Source organism: Buteo buteo, chromosome 7 (assembly GCF_964188355.1).
Source record: "Buteo buteo chromosome 7, bButBut1.hap1.1, whole genome shotgun sequence".
In the NCBI taxonomy this organism is placed as follows: domain Eukaryota; kingdom Metazoa; phylum Chordata; class Aves; order Accipitriformes; family Accipitridae; genus Buteo; species Buteo buteo.
In genome coordinates, this window is record NC_134177.1 from 19,090,472 (window position 1) to 19,106,902 (window position 16,431).

General features: G+C 38.0%; 1 protein-coding gene across 1 annotated transcript in view; it reads left to right on the plus strand.

The window, feature by feature from the left end:
- Positions 1-890: 890 nt before the first annotated feature.
- SPHKAP (SPHK1 interactor, AKAP domain containing) overlaps positions 891-16,431 on the plus strand; it is a 56,982-nt gene continuing 41,441 nt past the window's right edge. Inside the window, exons 1-2 of the mRNA XM_075031807.1 lie at positions 891-974; positions 7,359-7,469. Coding sequence (XP_074887908.1) covers positions 891-974; positions 7,359-7,469 — 195 coding nt within the window. The remainder of the gene's footprint in view (positions 975-7,358; positions 7,470-16,431) is intronic.

Sequence of the window (16,431 nt, forward strand, 5' to 3'; positions counted from 1 at the left end):
AGAGACCCAATTTGAGAAGCAGAACTTGATCATGTAGGATACTCTTTCCCTAGTACATTTCTGGAGAAATATCCCTTTAGCACTGTATAGTCTTTAACTAAGATTACATCATGTCCAGAGAGAGAAGATTTACTAAGCTTGCGACAATTTGATTATATGGAGGGAGATCTTACAAGACTGGCCTGAACTATTCCAAAAGAAAAGTGTGAGGGGTGGTACCAGCTGTGCATGCAAATAACTTGGCTGGGGGAACTTGTTTTTATGGTTTTGTATTTCACATCTGCACAGTCCCAAAGTAAACACAGTTCTGTTGTGTACAGCTGACTCCCAAGAGTATGTGCACCTAAACCTACAATGTATCAAGCTATTCCATCTAGATTACGGAATTCAACCACTCCTGTTGTGTTTTTTAAATTTTAGTCACTACCCCTTTACTTCTATCCAGGCAGGTAAAAATGCAGCAAACGTTTCTTTTGTCTACCAAGCTGAATTAATGCAGCAAGTATTTCATTCGCTGCTCCAAGCTGCCTGCTTATGAAAACAAGCTACTACCACTTTTTATAGTGTCATTCACGACAGGTGGATATGATTATAAGCAGCTATATGCTATCCTCTAGTCTTTAAAAGACATTGGTCTGCTATTTTATATCCAAAGTATGTAGCTCAGGAGAGTTCCCCAAATTTTCCCAAAAAGGGAAAATTAAGGTAATAAATAGACCAGTAATGTCAGCAAGGAGAGTATAGACAGCTTCTTGTAATCTAAGTTAAGTTACATCTCTTTACTGAACTGTATTTTGGTATCATTTGAGTTATCTATGTAGCTGAGTCACTGGAAAGGTTTTTGGGGGTTTGTTTCTTTTTTGTTCTTCAGCAACTTTGAATCTCCACTGATGCATGAAGTCCCAGAGCACCAAGGCAGCAGCACAAACAGTTCGGCAAGCAGTTTGGGAAGCTCTGTCACAGCATGTAAGAAGGTAACTTCTGAGTTTATGTTGTATTCAAAGGCAGATATATCCCAGGTTATAGCTTTGCTTTTTAGCTTTTGTCTTTATTGTGGAATAAAGAAATTCAGCTGATACCTAAAACAGAAAAGGACTGATACAGAAAAATAAATTCTGTGTGCTGTGATGGTATCTTGCAGTTTTGTCTGCCTGGTCTATACCTGTCTGGTCCCAAAGTATATTATACATATATGGGAAATAAAATCCCCCTGAACATTTCTATTTTTCCTCATTATCTGACAATATGAAATAAAAGCAATCCATAGTGTGAATACCTTTAGGACTGCCCTTCAATAGGTGGCAAGTTTCCGGGACCCAGCCTGAGGGTCCAGAGCTTTACTTCTCTCAGGTCAGTACAATGGAGGGTCCTTCATGAAACAGCTTTTCTGCCTTCCCTAGTATCTGACTGGAAGGTTTTCAGCAACCCAGGATGTAGTATAGATTTGACTGTTGCTGGTTTTGTTGCCTCAAAATGGGTTTATATGTAGTTAGTTAATTTAGAGGATGCGGGGGGGGGGGGGGGGGGGGGAAGTGGTGCCCGTGTGTGTATGTATGTCATTAGGAGAAGTCATATATCACAGATTATTTTATGTATGTAGGTGATTTCAGTACAACTGAGAATACACCGGTGAAGACCACGGATGCTTCCTTTTATTCCTCCTCCCCAGGGCCAGTTTATGGTAGTACAGTCCAAGGGAAGGGGGTACTTCGCAATAACCCTCAGAGCTCTACTGTCTCCTACAGGCATAATTCTAGAGCTGACAAGAAAACATTTGTTCTAATACAGAAATGTTATAAAACTTCACAGTTCATTCAGTTTTCCCATAATTCTTACTTTTTTCTTTTCCTTTCACTAGCAATAATAATCCTTTCCTTTTGTTCTTTTTTTTTTTCAAAATAAAAACAGTATGTATTTATATATGCAAGCAGAGAGAGAGAAAGATAAAACATGTAGAAGATAAAGATTTATTTTCCTTATCCTGCAAACCACACTGTGGGTGTGGGGGGTGAGTACTGTCTGTCTACAGAAATTTTGTTAAATGTAAAATCATTGGTATAAAAAAGAACTCAATAGACTGATGCATATGCTGAGACTGGGCTTCTCCAGCTCACCACAACATGGCTAAAAGACAGCATCAATATTTCATTTGATCAAAGGGTTTGTTTATTTGCAAAAGAATACCTGATTTTTAAAAAATGCTGCTGAATGCAATTGGAATCTTCATATAAGCAGAAATAGGCAGAAAATCCATTGTTTGGGAGAACATCTTAAATTTTCATTTAATCTCAGAGTTGTATATTTTATGTAAGACTGAAGGACAGTGGCACAGCACTGAGAAGTGCCGCCATTATGTTTACAAATGGTCCCAGCTTGGTCACCTTCAGAAGCACTGCTCTCTTTTAAAGGCCAGCCTTTACCACTTGATTTAGAGATGCTTCACCTGTCTGATGACTTATATTTGAACTTTTCATTGTAATACGAGTTGATTTTATGATTGTTGGCACACTGAAAGTGACTCACTTCTGCCAACACTTCTGACAAACAGTGGGATGTTTTGGGCTTCTTTACAGCATTGTTACAAAATGTATTACCATTCTTTTCTTGTGTGGAAAAGGATAAAGTTACCAAAATAGGCCATTACCTTCTCTTTTAGCCTCTGTTAGTTACACTGATTTTTAAGTTAGATGTGTAATTGGTGGTGGAGTGAAACACTATGGGTTCCTGCTGCAAGGGAACAGTTTAAAGAGTTAACTTGCAGTTTTGAGTAATTGTATTTGGGATGAATGGCTCCTGTCAGGAACCATATGAGATGTGGCCTGTTACTACACACACAAATCCGAACAAATGCGGAAGAGGTGCCCCTTGATATCTCATCTTATTCTGTATGTCCCACTTTCATATCTTTTTTGATGAATAGTAATTAACCAAAGCAATTAAGATGATCAGCCTCGAAGACGCAGATGTTTCATTTGTGGAGCAGAGCCTTTTTAATGTTGTCTCGGTTATGGATATTTACTGTATTTTAATGTCTTATGATCTAAATCAGGGAGCAGGAAGCTGTTACACTAAACTCATATGCAATATTTTCCTCTGGGAAAGAGTGACTCTTCCAATCCACACTCTGCTAGAGGCTGATTTAGTTCATTGATTCACAACACACTGAGTAATGCTGACGGCTGAGTCTCTAGATGAGAGTGGAAAATTTTTTTTTTTAGAACCATGAATTACTGCTGATTTTACATTTAGTGCATGATGCAAATTCATCCTGAATTATTTTCTGAGTGCGATGATCCTGCTCTGAACCAGATATACAGCAGTGTGTGCAGCTGTTACATGTAAGTATGGTCAATGAATCAAGTTCTGCTTTCAGTTGTACCAATGCAAATCAGAGGCAACCTCGCTGAATTCAGCAAAATTTCTAACAGTGTATGTCAGTGGGATTGGCCCAGAACTTGTCTCAATTAGATAAGAATGAAATACAAGATAGGAGGGGGACATTTGGGCAAGTGATACTGTTTGCCTTAAAAGTGCAGGCTATATAAAAGAAGGATACTGACTGACAGCTGAAGTATAGGTTTAGGTTTCTTATCCTTTGGTACAGACCAGCTTAGTATATTTTGAAAATATGCTTAAATGCAAAAATAACAATCAGAATGTACTGGTAGACTTACATCTCTGCGGAATACCAGTTCTCACATTGCAGTTGATTAATTAATTAGCCTTGTTAATTTAGGACAGCTCCTTCAAGCTTATACACTTTTGATCATCACAGTCATACGTTATTTTACTATAAGGAATTCAGTATATTCCTTTAAAAGCATGACTATCCCAGCAAGTTTTAATACATATGCAAACTCCCACTTTATATAAACGCATGCACCTAGTTAACAGGGAGAATTGCCTTACAATAGCAAGATGCTGTAAGAGGTATTACATTCACTCTTACAGTATGTTTGTCTTTGAATGTGATAATATTGCTGTCTGTTACCAAAGAAACATGCCCAAAAGTTCACACGGCTTCTATATATGCATTTTTGCATAGCAGGTGTGTGTAACCCTACTGTGATCAGCATTGCGGGGTGGCCCAAATTATCCTTCGTCCAAAGAAGTATTAACGGGAAGGCTCTGAGCAATAGTATGTCTGTAATGGTCCTAATGCAGAAACTTGCATTTCATAAGGTAGAGTTTAAACTCATTCAAAGTTTACCCCTCATTCCTGCCACCGCTTACTCAAATGCCACCTTCCGTCTCCTGAACACCATTCAGATATGTGTTAAACCAGACCATATGCAAGGAGGCCTCCCCCACATGTTCCTGCATGCCTCCATTTCCCACAGCACTGTCTTTTCAGAGTAATTTCCAGAGGCTTACCAGATGATTTTGGGCCAAACTGTATTCCTTGGATTGCTGACCTCCGCCAGCTTCTGCTGCGTGGACTCAAGTATACCTGGTTTTGTTTTTCTCACCTGTCTTCTTCAGATCCAAATTGCTGCAAATTATTTTCTCCAGCCTCCAGTAGTAAAAATGTTATGCCTATTGCACCCTTCTTCACATTTCTGGCTGCATTCTCAAGTGCATGTGCAGAACTATTTATGCACACATGAGACCAAAATCTGGCCCAGGGAAAACATCATCCTACTAATGTTGTTCATCTCCTTGAGGTTACTTAAAAATCCCATGCTGTCCAAAACTTTCCTGTAATAATTTCTACCTTTGACTTCAAAGTCTATTATGAAAAGCTGCATACAAAAAATTATATGTATCATAAAGCCTTGCAATTTATAAACCATCCTGGAGTGACCCAAGCTTGGCAACTATGACTTGACTGGACTGAAACATTTGTTCAGGAGAGTTATTGCTTCTGTTGGTGCTTCACCAATATTTGCTTCCTGATAAAAACATCCTCTGAAAGAAAGGTAGAGCTATCAAGGGTCATTTAACATCCCACAGGAGGAAAACTAGGTGAAGCTTGGACTACCCAGCTCTTTTCATGGGTTTATCATCTACAATATACATCTGCTATGACCTAGCTGTTCTGAAATGTTGGGTGTGCACAGCAAGTCCTTATGACAAAGAGTAGTACCAAGGATTTCTGAAGCTTGTTTCTGCATGATAATTTCTGCCTATTCCGGTTTCTCAGAAACTGTCTGATATTTGGGAAAGCAAGCTCTAAAGTGATTAAGGCTAAAGACAAATTTATTGTGATTTTTAAGGAAATGAAACAAGACTGCTTATTACAGCAAAAGCTATTTGAGCTAAAGAGAATTGTTTCCTGTCAGTGTTATGTCTTAACAGGTAATTAGAACTTCAGCCCTTTAGGATGAGAAGATTTAGAATCAGATGAAATCTGAAGTCATATATATATGTATATATGTGTGTGTGTGTGTGTGTGCTTGCATGTATATATATGTTCAATTCTTTATGTCTTCATAAAAGCCTCAGAGGATGGTAATTTTTGGAAAAGAGGAAAAAAAAAGCTTGATCCTAGATTTTACCAACCAGCTTATAATGGCTCAGTATTCCCACATTTGAAAATATTTCTAAAAAAAAAAAAAAAGAATCATTTATAACACTAATAGGAAATTGTTTCTTTGGGAAATGAAATATATTATTTTCCCCATCTAGTCTCAGATTTAGTTATGGTGGCAGGAATCTTTTTGCACTGAGACAGGAGGTTATAAAATTTATTGAGCACAGAGTCATTCAACTGGTAAACAAGATTAGCTAGAAGCCCCCAAGAAGAGGCTGGTGTTCATGTGAAGCATTCATGAGCCTTTGTCATTCTCAGAACAAATTATTTGGGCACAGTGCTTTTTCTGAGTATTCTGTGAACCCTAAATTTGTATTCAGAAGCTCTTTGGAAGAAATCCCATAGCAGAGCTGGAGCACTGAGAAACAACTGCCACAAAGGTGCAAAGCCTTTGTGGAGGGCACCATAGAAGGGCACTGAAGCAGCCCAAACTTATGGACTGTGGTGTTCCCCATTGCCTCCTCATCCATCTTCTGCTGACTTTTATTCAGAAATCCATATAGAATAATACAGGGAGTGCAGTATTAACCATCTCACTTGCTTTCTGCCAGAAAGATAAAAATTAGAGTGGGTGGTAGTCTGTGGGTGGTAATAAGCTTATTTCTGGATTGCCCCTGAGTATTAGAAAATTGTGTCAACTGGCCAGATCAGCTTTCCACAGTCATTCATCTTCCCTGAGAAACGAAGAGGCCTCGCAAGTTCTTCCCACTTCTCTTCCTAAGAAAGGGATCTAGGCTTACAGATCAAGTGTTCCTGAAGTAGGACAAAGGTGTGTCAATGCAAAACATGCAGTAACGTCAAGTACTGTGGATAGATTTTTTTCCAGGTAGAGCAACAAATGTATATTTTAAAATATCGTTATTAAAATAAAAGGCTAGAGAGCTAGAGTACAGACTGTTTCCATGTAATGCAAGAATTGCGAGAAGTACAAATAAAATATACATCCATTTCACAAACATACTTGTTAATATTGCTGCCCGAGGAAGACAATAAGCCATATAAAATGTTCTATAAGTAGCATAATTGTTGCAGATATTCTTTTCCTATTGTTACCTAGTTGTTTTAAAAATACTAAGGGTCCTTTTTTCATGGAAGACTATTAGGACAGAGACAGCAAGTAAGGAATTCAGTTCAATATAAGCATCAGACTTGCAAAACTGGCTTTGCCTCTTTATGGACTACAGATATCTGCAGCCCCATTTTGCTTTTGTTTGAGCAAAGCTTGTGGCATAAGCTGTAGGATTTAGTCAACACAGAGATTAAACGCAAAATTTTGGTTTTAGGGTACTGACTGAGCTCAGTACTCATTACAGCAGGTCTTAAGTACTTTAGCTTCTCAGAAAGCAGAAATGTGTGTTTAAGAAGAAAGAGTTTGCAGCCTATCTAAGAAGCAGCTGGCAGAGTGAATAGTACTGATCTATTGTGGAGAGAGATACAGTATATCATAAAGGCTGCAACTTTGTGCACTCTGGCATAATTAAATAATTAGTTTTTCCAACATCTATGTTTATCACTTTAACACAGAACAAAACTCCTAGCAGTATTTTCCAACAAAAATGTTGGGTTTAGGCATCTCCTTCAAGTATCTCTAAGGACTTTCAGTTCTGAAAGAATATAAGCTAATACTTTAGGGGATATATAAATCACTTGATTTAAGGCACATTAACTGGACAGGTCCAAAAGGAACAGGGGTCCCAGTCTTGCCTCCCAAAATTTTGTAGGCAAGATTTCCTTTGAGTTACAACAATAGAGTTCAGGCCCCCAAAGCACAGTAGGACTGAGTAAATTTTTTAATTATTTTAACTATTTTTAACTATTTTAACAGATTCTCTGCAGTAACAGTCTGCTAGAATCAACAGACTACTGGCTGCAGAATCAGAGGACACCATGCCAAATTGGCTTTCTGGAAGACAAGTCAGAAAGCAACTGTGCCTCAGTAAGTACTCACTGTAATTTCCTCTGGGGAAAAGTCCACTGAGAGTTATTTGGGTAGGATGTGGGGCCGACCACAGTACATGTTAAATTAAAAAAAGTCAATGACTAACTGACACCGAGATTATAGCAATCTAGTTTCTGTAATTTCCAGCTTTCTGTTAAAAGCAAACATACAAAGCAAAAATGAATACAGATTTCTACATAAAGCACATTAATAAAGATTACTGCAGAGGTTTCCCCACATTTGGTTTTCAGACTTTGTGGCCCTCCATATTTTTTTATGTTCATAATCTGCAACTTACAACAGAGGAAAATAAGCCGAACAGAAAATTATTCCAAACCACAACTTGGTAAGTGGCAGGTTTGAAAGAGCAGATGTTTAAAAGGCTGCTCAATGTTCCTGAAGGCATAGAGATACAATTAAAGAGAAAACTCTTTTTATAGCAGATGAGGAGAAGCTGCTAAAGAACTCAAACAGAATTATTTTACATTTGAAATGAAATTTAAATCTCACTATTGTGGGTTATAATGGAATTAAGAACAGCTTTTGGTTAAGACGGTATGTGAAGAAATAGGAGTTATGTTGTTGCTTTACACACTAGCTACATGAAACTGGATGGAGGTACATTGCTGTGATTGTAACAGTTTTTTATTTGATGAATATAAAATCTCAAGAGAGCAGATCCTTACTTGGAATCCTGTTTGATTGCTACTCCCTGGCCTCAATGAGCCAACAAAGGCTTTAGAAAGAGCAGTTTTGTCTCAGGTGAAAGGTTTCCAGCACTGCTTGTGCTGCACACAACCTAAAGACCAGCAGAGGGGTCTCATGGAGTCTGCTGGGATTCCTTCAAGGACATGGACATTTCAGCTCTAGCTGATGAACCCAGATGCCTGCTGTCAAGAAACTGAATCTGCATCCCATGGTGGTGATGACTGGAGGCTTTGTGTCTTGCCTGGGGGTGATGCTGCGTGCTTGAGAACAGCACGAGTGATACAACAGTGTCAGTGCAGCAGTTAAAGGTTAGGAATATGGTCAAAGGTTATAGGGCTCAATTCACTGTCATGCTGTCCACTGGACTATCAGTTTCCACAAGACAGCGTGAGCAAAAGACACAAGCTAATCAGAGTGTGCTAGTAAGCAACAATACAAGGTATAAGGTGAGAAACTAAACAGACTCCTGTGTCTATTTTAGATGATGCTGGGTGAAAAAAATGAAGGGGATATTAAGGAGTAGTGTTTAGTGGTACTAATTTCCTAGACTCCCCAAACTAGACAGACAGCAGTTCCCTGTTTTTTGAGCATTCTGCATGTATTTCCCAAGCAAAAGGGTCACAGTATTAGGAAGTACAAACATTGCTCAATTGCAGCTGAAATGCTGTCACTTGGAACAGTATCCTGACTACATTCTTAACCAGAATGGCATCATCAGGCAGGTAATCAATGGTATCTTTGTCTGATACACGAAAGGATTGCTTTTAATGCAGAAATCATTGACCACAGTCACTTGGTTTTACTATTTAGTACTTCATATCCTAAAAAAGGCTTATTTTCTCAGAGGAAATGATTACTCCAAATACTAATATAAAAATGAATTATGACTTGCTTTTTGATGTGTTGAGCTTTGACTTTTTTCTTCAGATTTCTTTGAATCTTATAGGAAGTTATCTCTGATAGGATGGAGCTACTGAGAAAAGACAGCTTGTTAAAGTAAGACTATGCTCAGATTTGATTTAAAAATACCCAATATAGCTGCTTGATACACACTTTTCCTCTTGAAAGCACAGATCAGGTTTTATCTAGCCCTGGTCAGTCACCTTGTAGGAAAAATAAGCATTACTCTCACTATTTTGCAGATATGAGAGAAGAGGCAGAAGTACTGAAATGACTATTCATTACAATCCCAAAAGGAGATTCTGAGATAAAGGGTTTCAGCAAGTCAAAGACCCAAATCTCACATGTGCTGAATGCCCACAATTTTCCCTGGTAAAGTAATGCAAGTCGTTAATTTTCTTTTAATCCCCTCTTTGTCAAAGAAAAGACAAAAAAGACAAAGGTCCTTCCTAAGAGAACAGCTTGTGTTACTACAGTGTAATGGTGTAGTTCCTGCTTGCAGGCAGAGAGTGGGCAAAGGTGCTCCATGAGTCTTCCAGGATACAGAACTGCCCCACTGTTCCTAATGCCATCCTAAACTACAAGACCCTGACTGACCGCTTTCTTACATGGGAGGAATATTAGGATATGCTTTGAAACAAGGTCTGCCAAGCCATCTTGCCCCATTGCCTACTCCTTGTGTAGTGCACATACAGGACAGCCAGCTTTCCCTGTATGGCTTTCTGAACACAGTGCCAACTCGACACACACAGAAAGTTTCACAATTTTCAAAGCTAAATTTATAACTAGTTGATTCTGCAATTTACAGTTATCGCTATAGAAGAAAAGAGATTACATTGAAAGAATTTTATATTAACGAGGTTGAAGCAGAATGTACAATAATATATTGAGTGAAATTAAAATATCATATATAGAGAGCATTGATTTAGAAGCTAAGAAGTTATATATTATTTTGGAGCATTGCTGTTCACATCAAGAGAAAAGGTATTTGGTAGCCTGGAAGCATAGTTCTTGATCTGTCCCTGAAAGTTATGCTTTTGAGTTACTGTTGAATTGGTACTCATAAACTGTTACGAGCAGAACTGAAGTTTTGTTCATATTCCTGGATAATTTATTCTGAGTGGTAGTACAGTACGGAATTTTAATTTGGGTGCCTAAAAAGTTGCACAACTAATGTAAATACAAGCAGTAAACTAGAAAACTGAAATTAATCATCAAACTTGATATGTGAATCAGAGTGTAAACACTTTTTTTTTTTTTCCCCACGAATTGCTCTCCCCACTTTAGATACGTGGGTGGTTCATTTTGCTGTGCACAGTACATGAGCAAGCCAGGGAACAGGGAATACTTAACCACTGTGCAAGGATTAGGCATTAGTTCAGCACCATACTCAGAACCTGCAAAGCATTTCATTGTGAGTCCTTTCCAATGACTGACACTAAACAAGCAGAAGCTGCGGGAATGAGGGAGGAAGAAGGATATGAACATGGAATAGTTTCCCTAGCTTCTCAATTAGCAGGCAAACCAGACTGCCCTTAGCAGAAAATATGTTCTATCTTCTCTTTCATGTGGAAGATTTTATAAATTGCTGTTGCCAATGGTGCCAGAGATGTTTTAATCAAACTGCCTCTGAAAGTTGTCATTATGTTTGCAGAAGGAAAAAAAAGAAATCTCAAATGTAGTATATCATTAATGGTTGCTTTTCCCAAAGATAGCTCATAATACATTTAGCTATAGTGTTCAGTTTTCATTTGGAAGAGTTCATGTTTAGTTATAAGGGGTCTAATCTTACTGTAACTATAAATGCAACAAGATCATATGAACATAGCTTTCATAAATGTTATATTCATTATGTTCCATTACAGATTAGCACAGTTAGTACAAGTAAAAATAGACTCATGGCTGTCCTACATATGCTCACCAAGTATACTAACATTGATTTATTAAAACACTAAATATTTAACTCAGTTGTAGAAGACTACTTTTTCAGAGAGAATTTTTTTTAAGCAGAACTGGCATTTTGGTACATGTAATAGTCCATCCATTTCCAAACTGGTTAATGAGAATGTAGCCATTATGATATGAAAATAATAAATTGTGTTAGAGGAACAGTATTTCATACTTGCTTAAGTTGGAAATCTTCTCAAGAGCTCTGAAAATTGTTATTTCAAATTCTGCTACCTTACAATAATAGAAGAAATGCTAGTGTGTCCATATTTCATCCAATGTTTCTGGTCATCTGCAAGGATGAACAATAGAAATCATAGGGAGAAATAATAGGGAGATGTGGTGTCTGTTCTCCATTTTTATGCCAACTTAGCAGTATGTTGGTGAGTTGTCTATGAAAAGAAGTGTTATGAGTATGATATGAACAGAGTTTGAAAGATTGTCTTGTCCTAACTTTCCTTTTCTACTTTCTGTACATACAATTTTTGTCCAATTCTCTGTGTTTACATTTAGGAAATCAGATTAGATACACTGGGATTGAGTCCAGGGGGACAGGACTAACTGTCTTATGTTATTAGGGCTTTCTAGGGAGACTTCGCACAGAGGCTAGTCAGGAAGGGGCACCTGAAAAAGATTTTTCTGTGCTTGAAGTGAAGGCACAGTGGGAGAGAGTAAAGGTAAATCCTAGGTAGTAGAGCTGTTTGTTTTCATTTCTGTATTGGAATAAAACATCCTACCAGCTCTCTTTAAACCTCCCCTGGGATGAAGTGTGCTACCCCCCTTATTTCAGATGACCCTATCTGATTTTGCCATGCTGTCTGCTTAAAAAGGTTAAACTCCCTCAAAGAAATTCTTATTCTACATCAATGTTATGAGTGCTTTTTCCTCTTCAGAGAATATTTGAGTAATTGCTAAACACTAAATTAAACTTAGTTCAACTAACAATGATACCGTTTAGCAGCAGTTTACTGCTGCAGATTAGAATATGTAGTTTCATACTAATATCATAATTAGATAGTATAAATTTTAAACATAGTTTAATTATGGAAGTCTTGTTTTGTTTGTTTCCACTGAATGAGAACTTAATCAAAATTCACCTAATAGAATAAAATACATGGATTCATGAGACATAATCATTCCTAAGCTGCACATAGTGACTTATATATGTAATTAAAGTATCTGTAATGTGACATTCTTATTACCCCATGGAGAGACGTCATAAAATAAATGTAGTTCCACATATATATATACACCTTTGTCCACTCCATTATTGCCATCTTTCTCAGGACCTACATCAAATGCTTTGGACATGCTTTTAAGCAAACCTTATTTGAAAAGAAAAAACTGATAGATACTTTGTCCCTACTTTCCCTCCAAAGATCTAGGTTATATAATTACTAGTGCTGAACATTTGTAGTTGGCTTATATTAGTACAAGTTAAGAAATTGAAATTCTTCCTTAATTAGATGATTTATAGTTTCTTCTAGCATTGGACTCTCCTAAAGTACAAAGTCTTAATCTTGCGCACAGAAAAATCATTTATGATTCTTCTTAGCACTTCCTAAGATTTGACATTTTTCTTTTCAATGCCTGTGCAGTAAGCATCAGCATGAGTAAGGTGGTATTGCCATGCTTCTAAAGATGTATCTTAATTATCTTTTAGGAATTCTTAATGAAGAGTTATTTAGAAAAAAGCAAGATAAAAAAAAAAGTATTATAGTGTTGCAAGACATTTGGCATTCATTTACTGCAAGATGCTTAAATCATAGCAGTGATTTTTCCAGAAATTCTCTGGACTTTCATACTCTAGAGCAGCAACAGATACAAAAGCCATTAGAAATGATATTTGCACTGAAAAAAGATTTTCTCTCAAAATGGACCCAGACTCCAATAATCTCCCCACAAAATGTGATATCATGCCCTCTCTCTCTTCACATGACCATCTTGTCCCAACACGGAGGCTGGGAAGCAGGCCTTCCTGCTCCACACAGCCTAACAAAGCCCTTGAGAACCACTGGTCTAGGAAAATACACCCTTCCCTTCCCAAGCAGTGTGCCTCCAAGTGAGAGGTAACGGGTTTTCCAGACTTTGGCGGAAATGCTGCAAACATTTTGTCAAATATCCTGGAGAAGTAGAAACACAAACTTTACACCCTTGAACAGCAGTGATAGATATGGAAGGTGGAAAATCTCTGCTTTTCAATTAGAACAAAGCAATAAAAAACAATGCTCATTTCTTACTTTAGCATAACAAGATACCACTTTTTAAAGAATCAGGATGTGTCCAGGGCTCTAAAGCTCATTTTAAAATCATTTTATGTCTCCTTATAGCTGAAAGAAAGATCTGGCTTTGCAGGAGAGAACAGTTTCAATAAAGGGTTTAAAGATTTGAAACAGTCTTGAAATAGTCCAGCAACTTTTCCACTTGCAAGTACTCCTACTCTGTAATAACTTAAATACTCCATACAAGTATGCATATAATGTAGGCTATATGCATAGACATACGCAGCTGTATATTGGTTAGATCCAGCCAAAGGTAGCAGCGGAAGCACATGGCCAGAGTAGAGGGAAAAGGGAAGGACAGCAGCCCAAATTTCAGTCAAATTCAGTCTTGTTAAAGTACCCTCTCATTTAATTGCTGGCTGCTTTTGTCTGACCCCGTGCCATCTCCACTTGTTCTCCAAGTGGTCTGATGAGTCCTGGTGGTAGCACAAAGGAGAGTGGAGGACAACATGACTAGGGAAGTGGGGAGGGTGGAGACAGTAACCAGCAACTGGGTGGGCTTATGTCACATGGAAGAACCTCAATCCATCCACAGCACAGGAGAAGGAAGAATTGCAGGTTGGCGTTGTTAGCTGCTTAGTTGAGTACAGAAGAACATACCCAGTCTAGAAGACGGACATTAGCATCTCAAGGAAAGGAAGCAATGCTTATATTAATGAAGGGTGGCAAGGCTGTTGCCTTGGTGAGAAATAAAACAGATTGCTAAGAACGCAAACAGGTGATGTAATTATGGATCACGTTGTCTATGATCTCTCTGTTTACTGAGATAATGAAGAATGTAATTTTGCCATCATAGCAGCTAGATTTTCAGTACTAGCTGCTTAACTTGCTGCTGTATAACTTCACTCTCCTAAGCAGGTATCTAAGCATTGCCAATTTCATTGCAGTTTAGCCATCAAGCTTTTAAACAGATTCAGGAGGACGTTAAGGATGCCTTTATGCACTAATTTGAGCTGGTCAAATCAGGGCTTCTGTGGTCTCACCTCCTCCTCTAGCCCCTACTTCATCTTTTTTACTACCCTGCGTTTGTACAAATGTGTAGTAAGTTGGTTCAGACAGAAGAGAACCTATGAAAATAAGAAATCAGTTTTCCTGGCCAGTTCTTCCTTGAATCATCTCACTGTATTGTCAGACAAATGCCAGTGCTCGCTCAAGTGATAGAACAAAAACATCAAGGAAACAGCTCCCACAAATTAATTCAAGTGGAATGATAACATATGCAGAAAGGGAAAATCCTTGGCAAGGTGTATTTTGAGGAAAAAAAAGAAAGCAGCTTTCGGTTGAATTAAAGTAGATTATGAGTGGTTTTCATTCATTTCTTCACCCAAGTCTTTTTAAAGATTTGACATGACATATCTTTGGATGTTTAGGTACAAATATACAGAGTTATATTTTACATCAGTCTTTGATAGCAGAATTACTTCCAGGTAACTTGCTAACAGTAGTGTGGACACTGGGTCAGGGTGCTGAAATCTAAGCACTGGAACATTTTGTATCTCTTAATAAGGGCCCCTAGCTCCAGTATGTTCTCCAGAGTCTCCAGAGAATGAAAGCACTTACTCTCCCATACTGAAGGGTGGAGATCTAGTCTTAGAGGAGTTCAGAAAGGAGGATGTTTCTTCCCAGGATTGGTAGCAGTCAGCAAGGCTCTATATACAGCCAAGTATGGAAGTGCAATCTTGAATCCCAAAGGAGGGGTTTTTTTGTTTGTTGGGTTTTTTAAATCAAAACCATATGTGTGTTCCTAAGTAGTGACCATACATAGCTAAAACAACTGTTTTGTTTTATTGTGTTTGAATGAAGATTTGCATTTCCTAGTAAACATAGCAAAGCTCTATTTGTCTGCATAAAACAGATAGACCTACATACTAAGATGTTTGCCCTCCCTCATGAGGTTGCATGCACACCCCCAGCAGTATGTCATATAGACAGGGGATTACAAGAGTGTTTATTTTACCTTTCACTCAGTAATTACTCAACCATCTTCAAGAACAGCATTGTCTCTTTCAGAAATCAAAATCCATCCGTTGCTTTCCAGATCTAAGCCATAATTACTAGAGGTATTTTTAGTTTTAAGTCCCATCTTCCTATTCAGCCTGACGATACCTTAATTATATCCTGACAAGGAGCAGGAATCAACAGCTGCAGGCTAAATTGTGGCATTGAGTCTTAGTCATTTCTCAGGCATGTGTGGGTGTTCATGCTGCTGTGGTAAGGAATTGTACCTTCCAGAGAGCCCCTCTCTCACTTGCACAGAGAAATAAGAAACCCTCCTCTTCACCAATTACTCTCTGCCTTATGGAGCCCAGTGCAGGCCAAAACGCTAGTTTAAACGACCACTGAAAGAATTACTTGTATAATCTGTAAAATATGTTTCTCTTGTTGGTCTTGTTCATACTTGGCTCTGAAAAATATATGTTCACATATGAGCTAATGTTAAGACAGAAATTAAATATGCCCTTAAAGGGTTGTATTTCCACATTTTCAGTACCACGCATGTATTTTATACAGCAGCCAAAACTGCCTCATTAATTTTGGGGTGGGGAAAATTGACAATAGATTTTCTTCTCTTTTCTTGTAACTTCAGACTTGGACACACTTTAATCTTCCGTCTAGATCCGCCATCTTCTTTCCTGTTCCTCTGTGATACTTTCACACAGCAGTGTTTTCCTGTCTGTATTTAAGTGAACTGGATGCTTAGCTTTACTCTGACAAAGCTATAAATAAACACCAGGAGGATCAAGTGTGGTATTGCAGCTGTATCCCCTTCAGCATTTCACACTGGCATATCTTCAGTGCCTCCATGGTCTGCCTTATCAAGAAATGGGATTCTTGTGCTACCTCCAGAGTGGACATCTGTAACTGCTTGCTGCTGTTATAACCACAGGTTCCCTCTAACATGAATTGCAGTGTGAGGCTTATAGAAATTTGTTAAACATTAAGTATACAGGGCACCGGAGAAAGCAGATGGTGCATGTGGCATAAATATTTATTGGCATATTTTCTTTAAGTCATAAGTGACAATTAATTACATCAAACCCAAAGGAATAAGCCTTAATGGGAAGAATATGTTCACAGCTGTTTTTGAAGAAACAGATTATAAAGAGATGACTTGCGGTGAT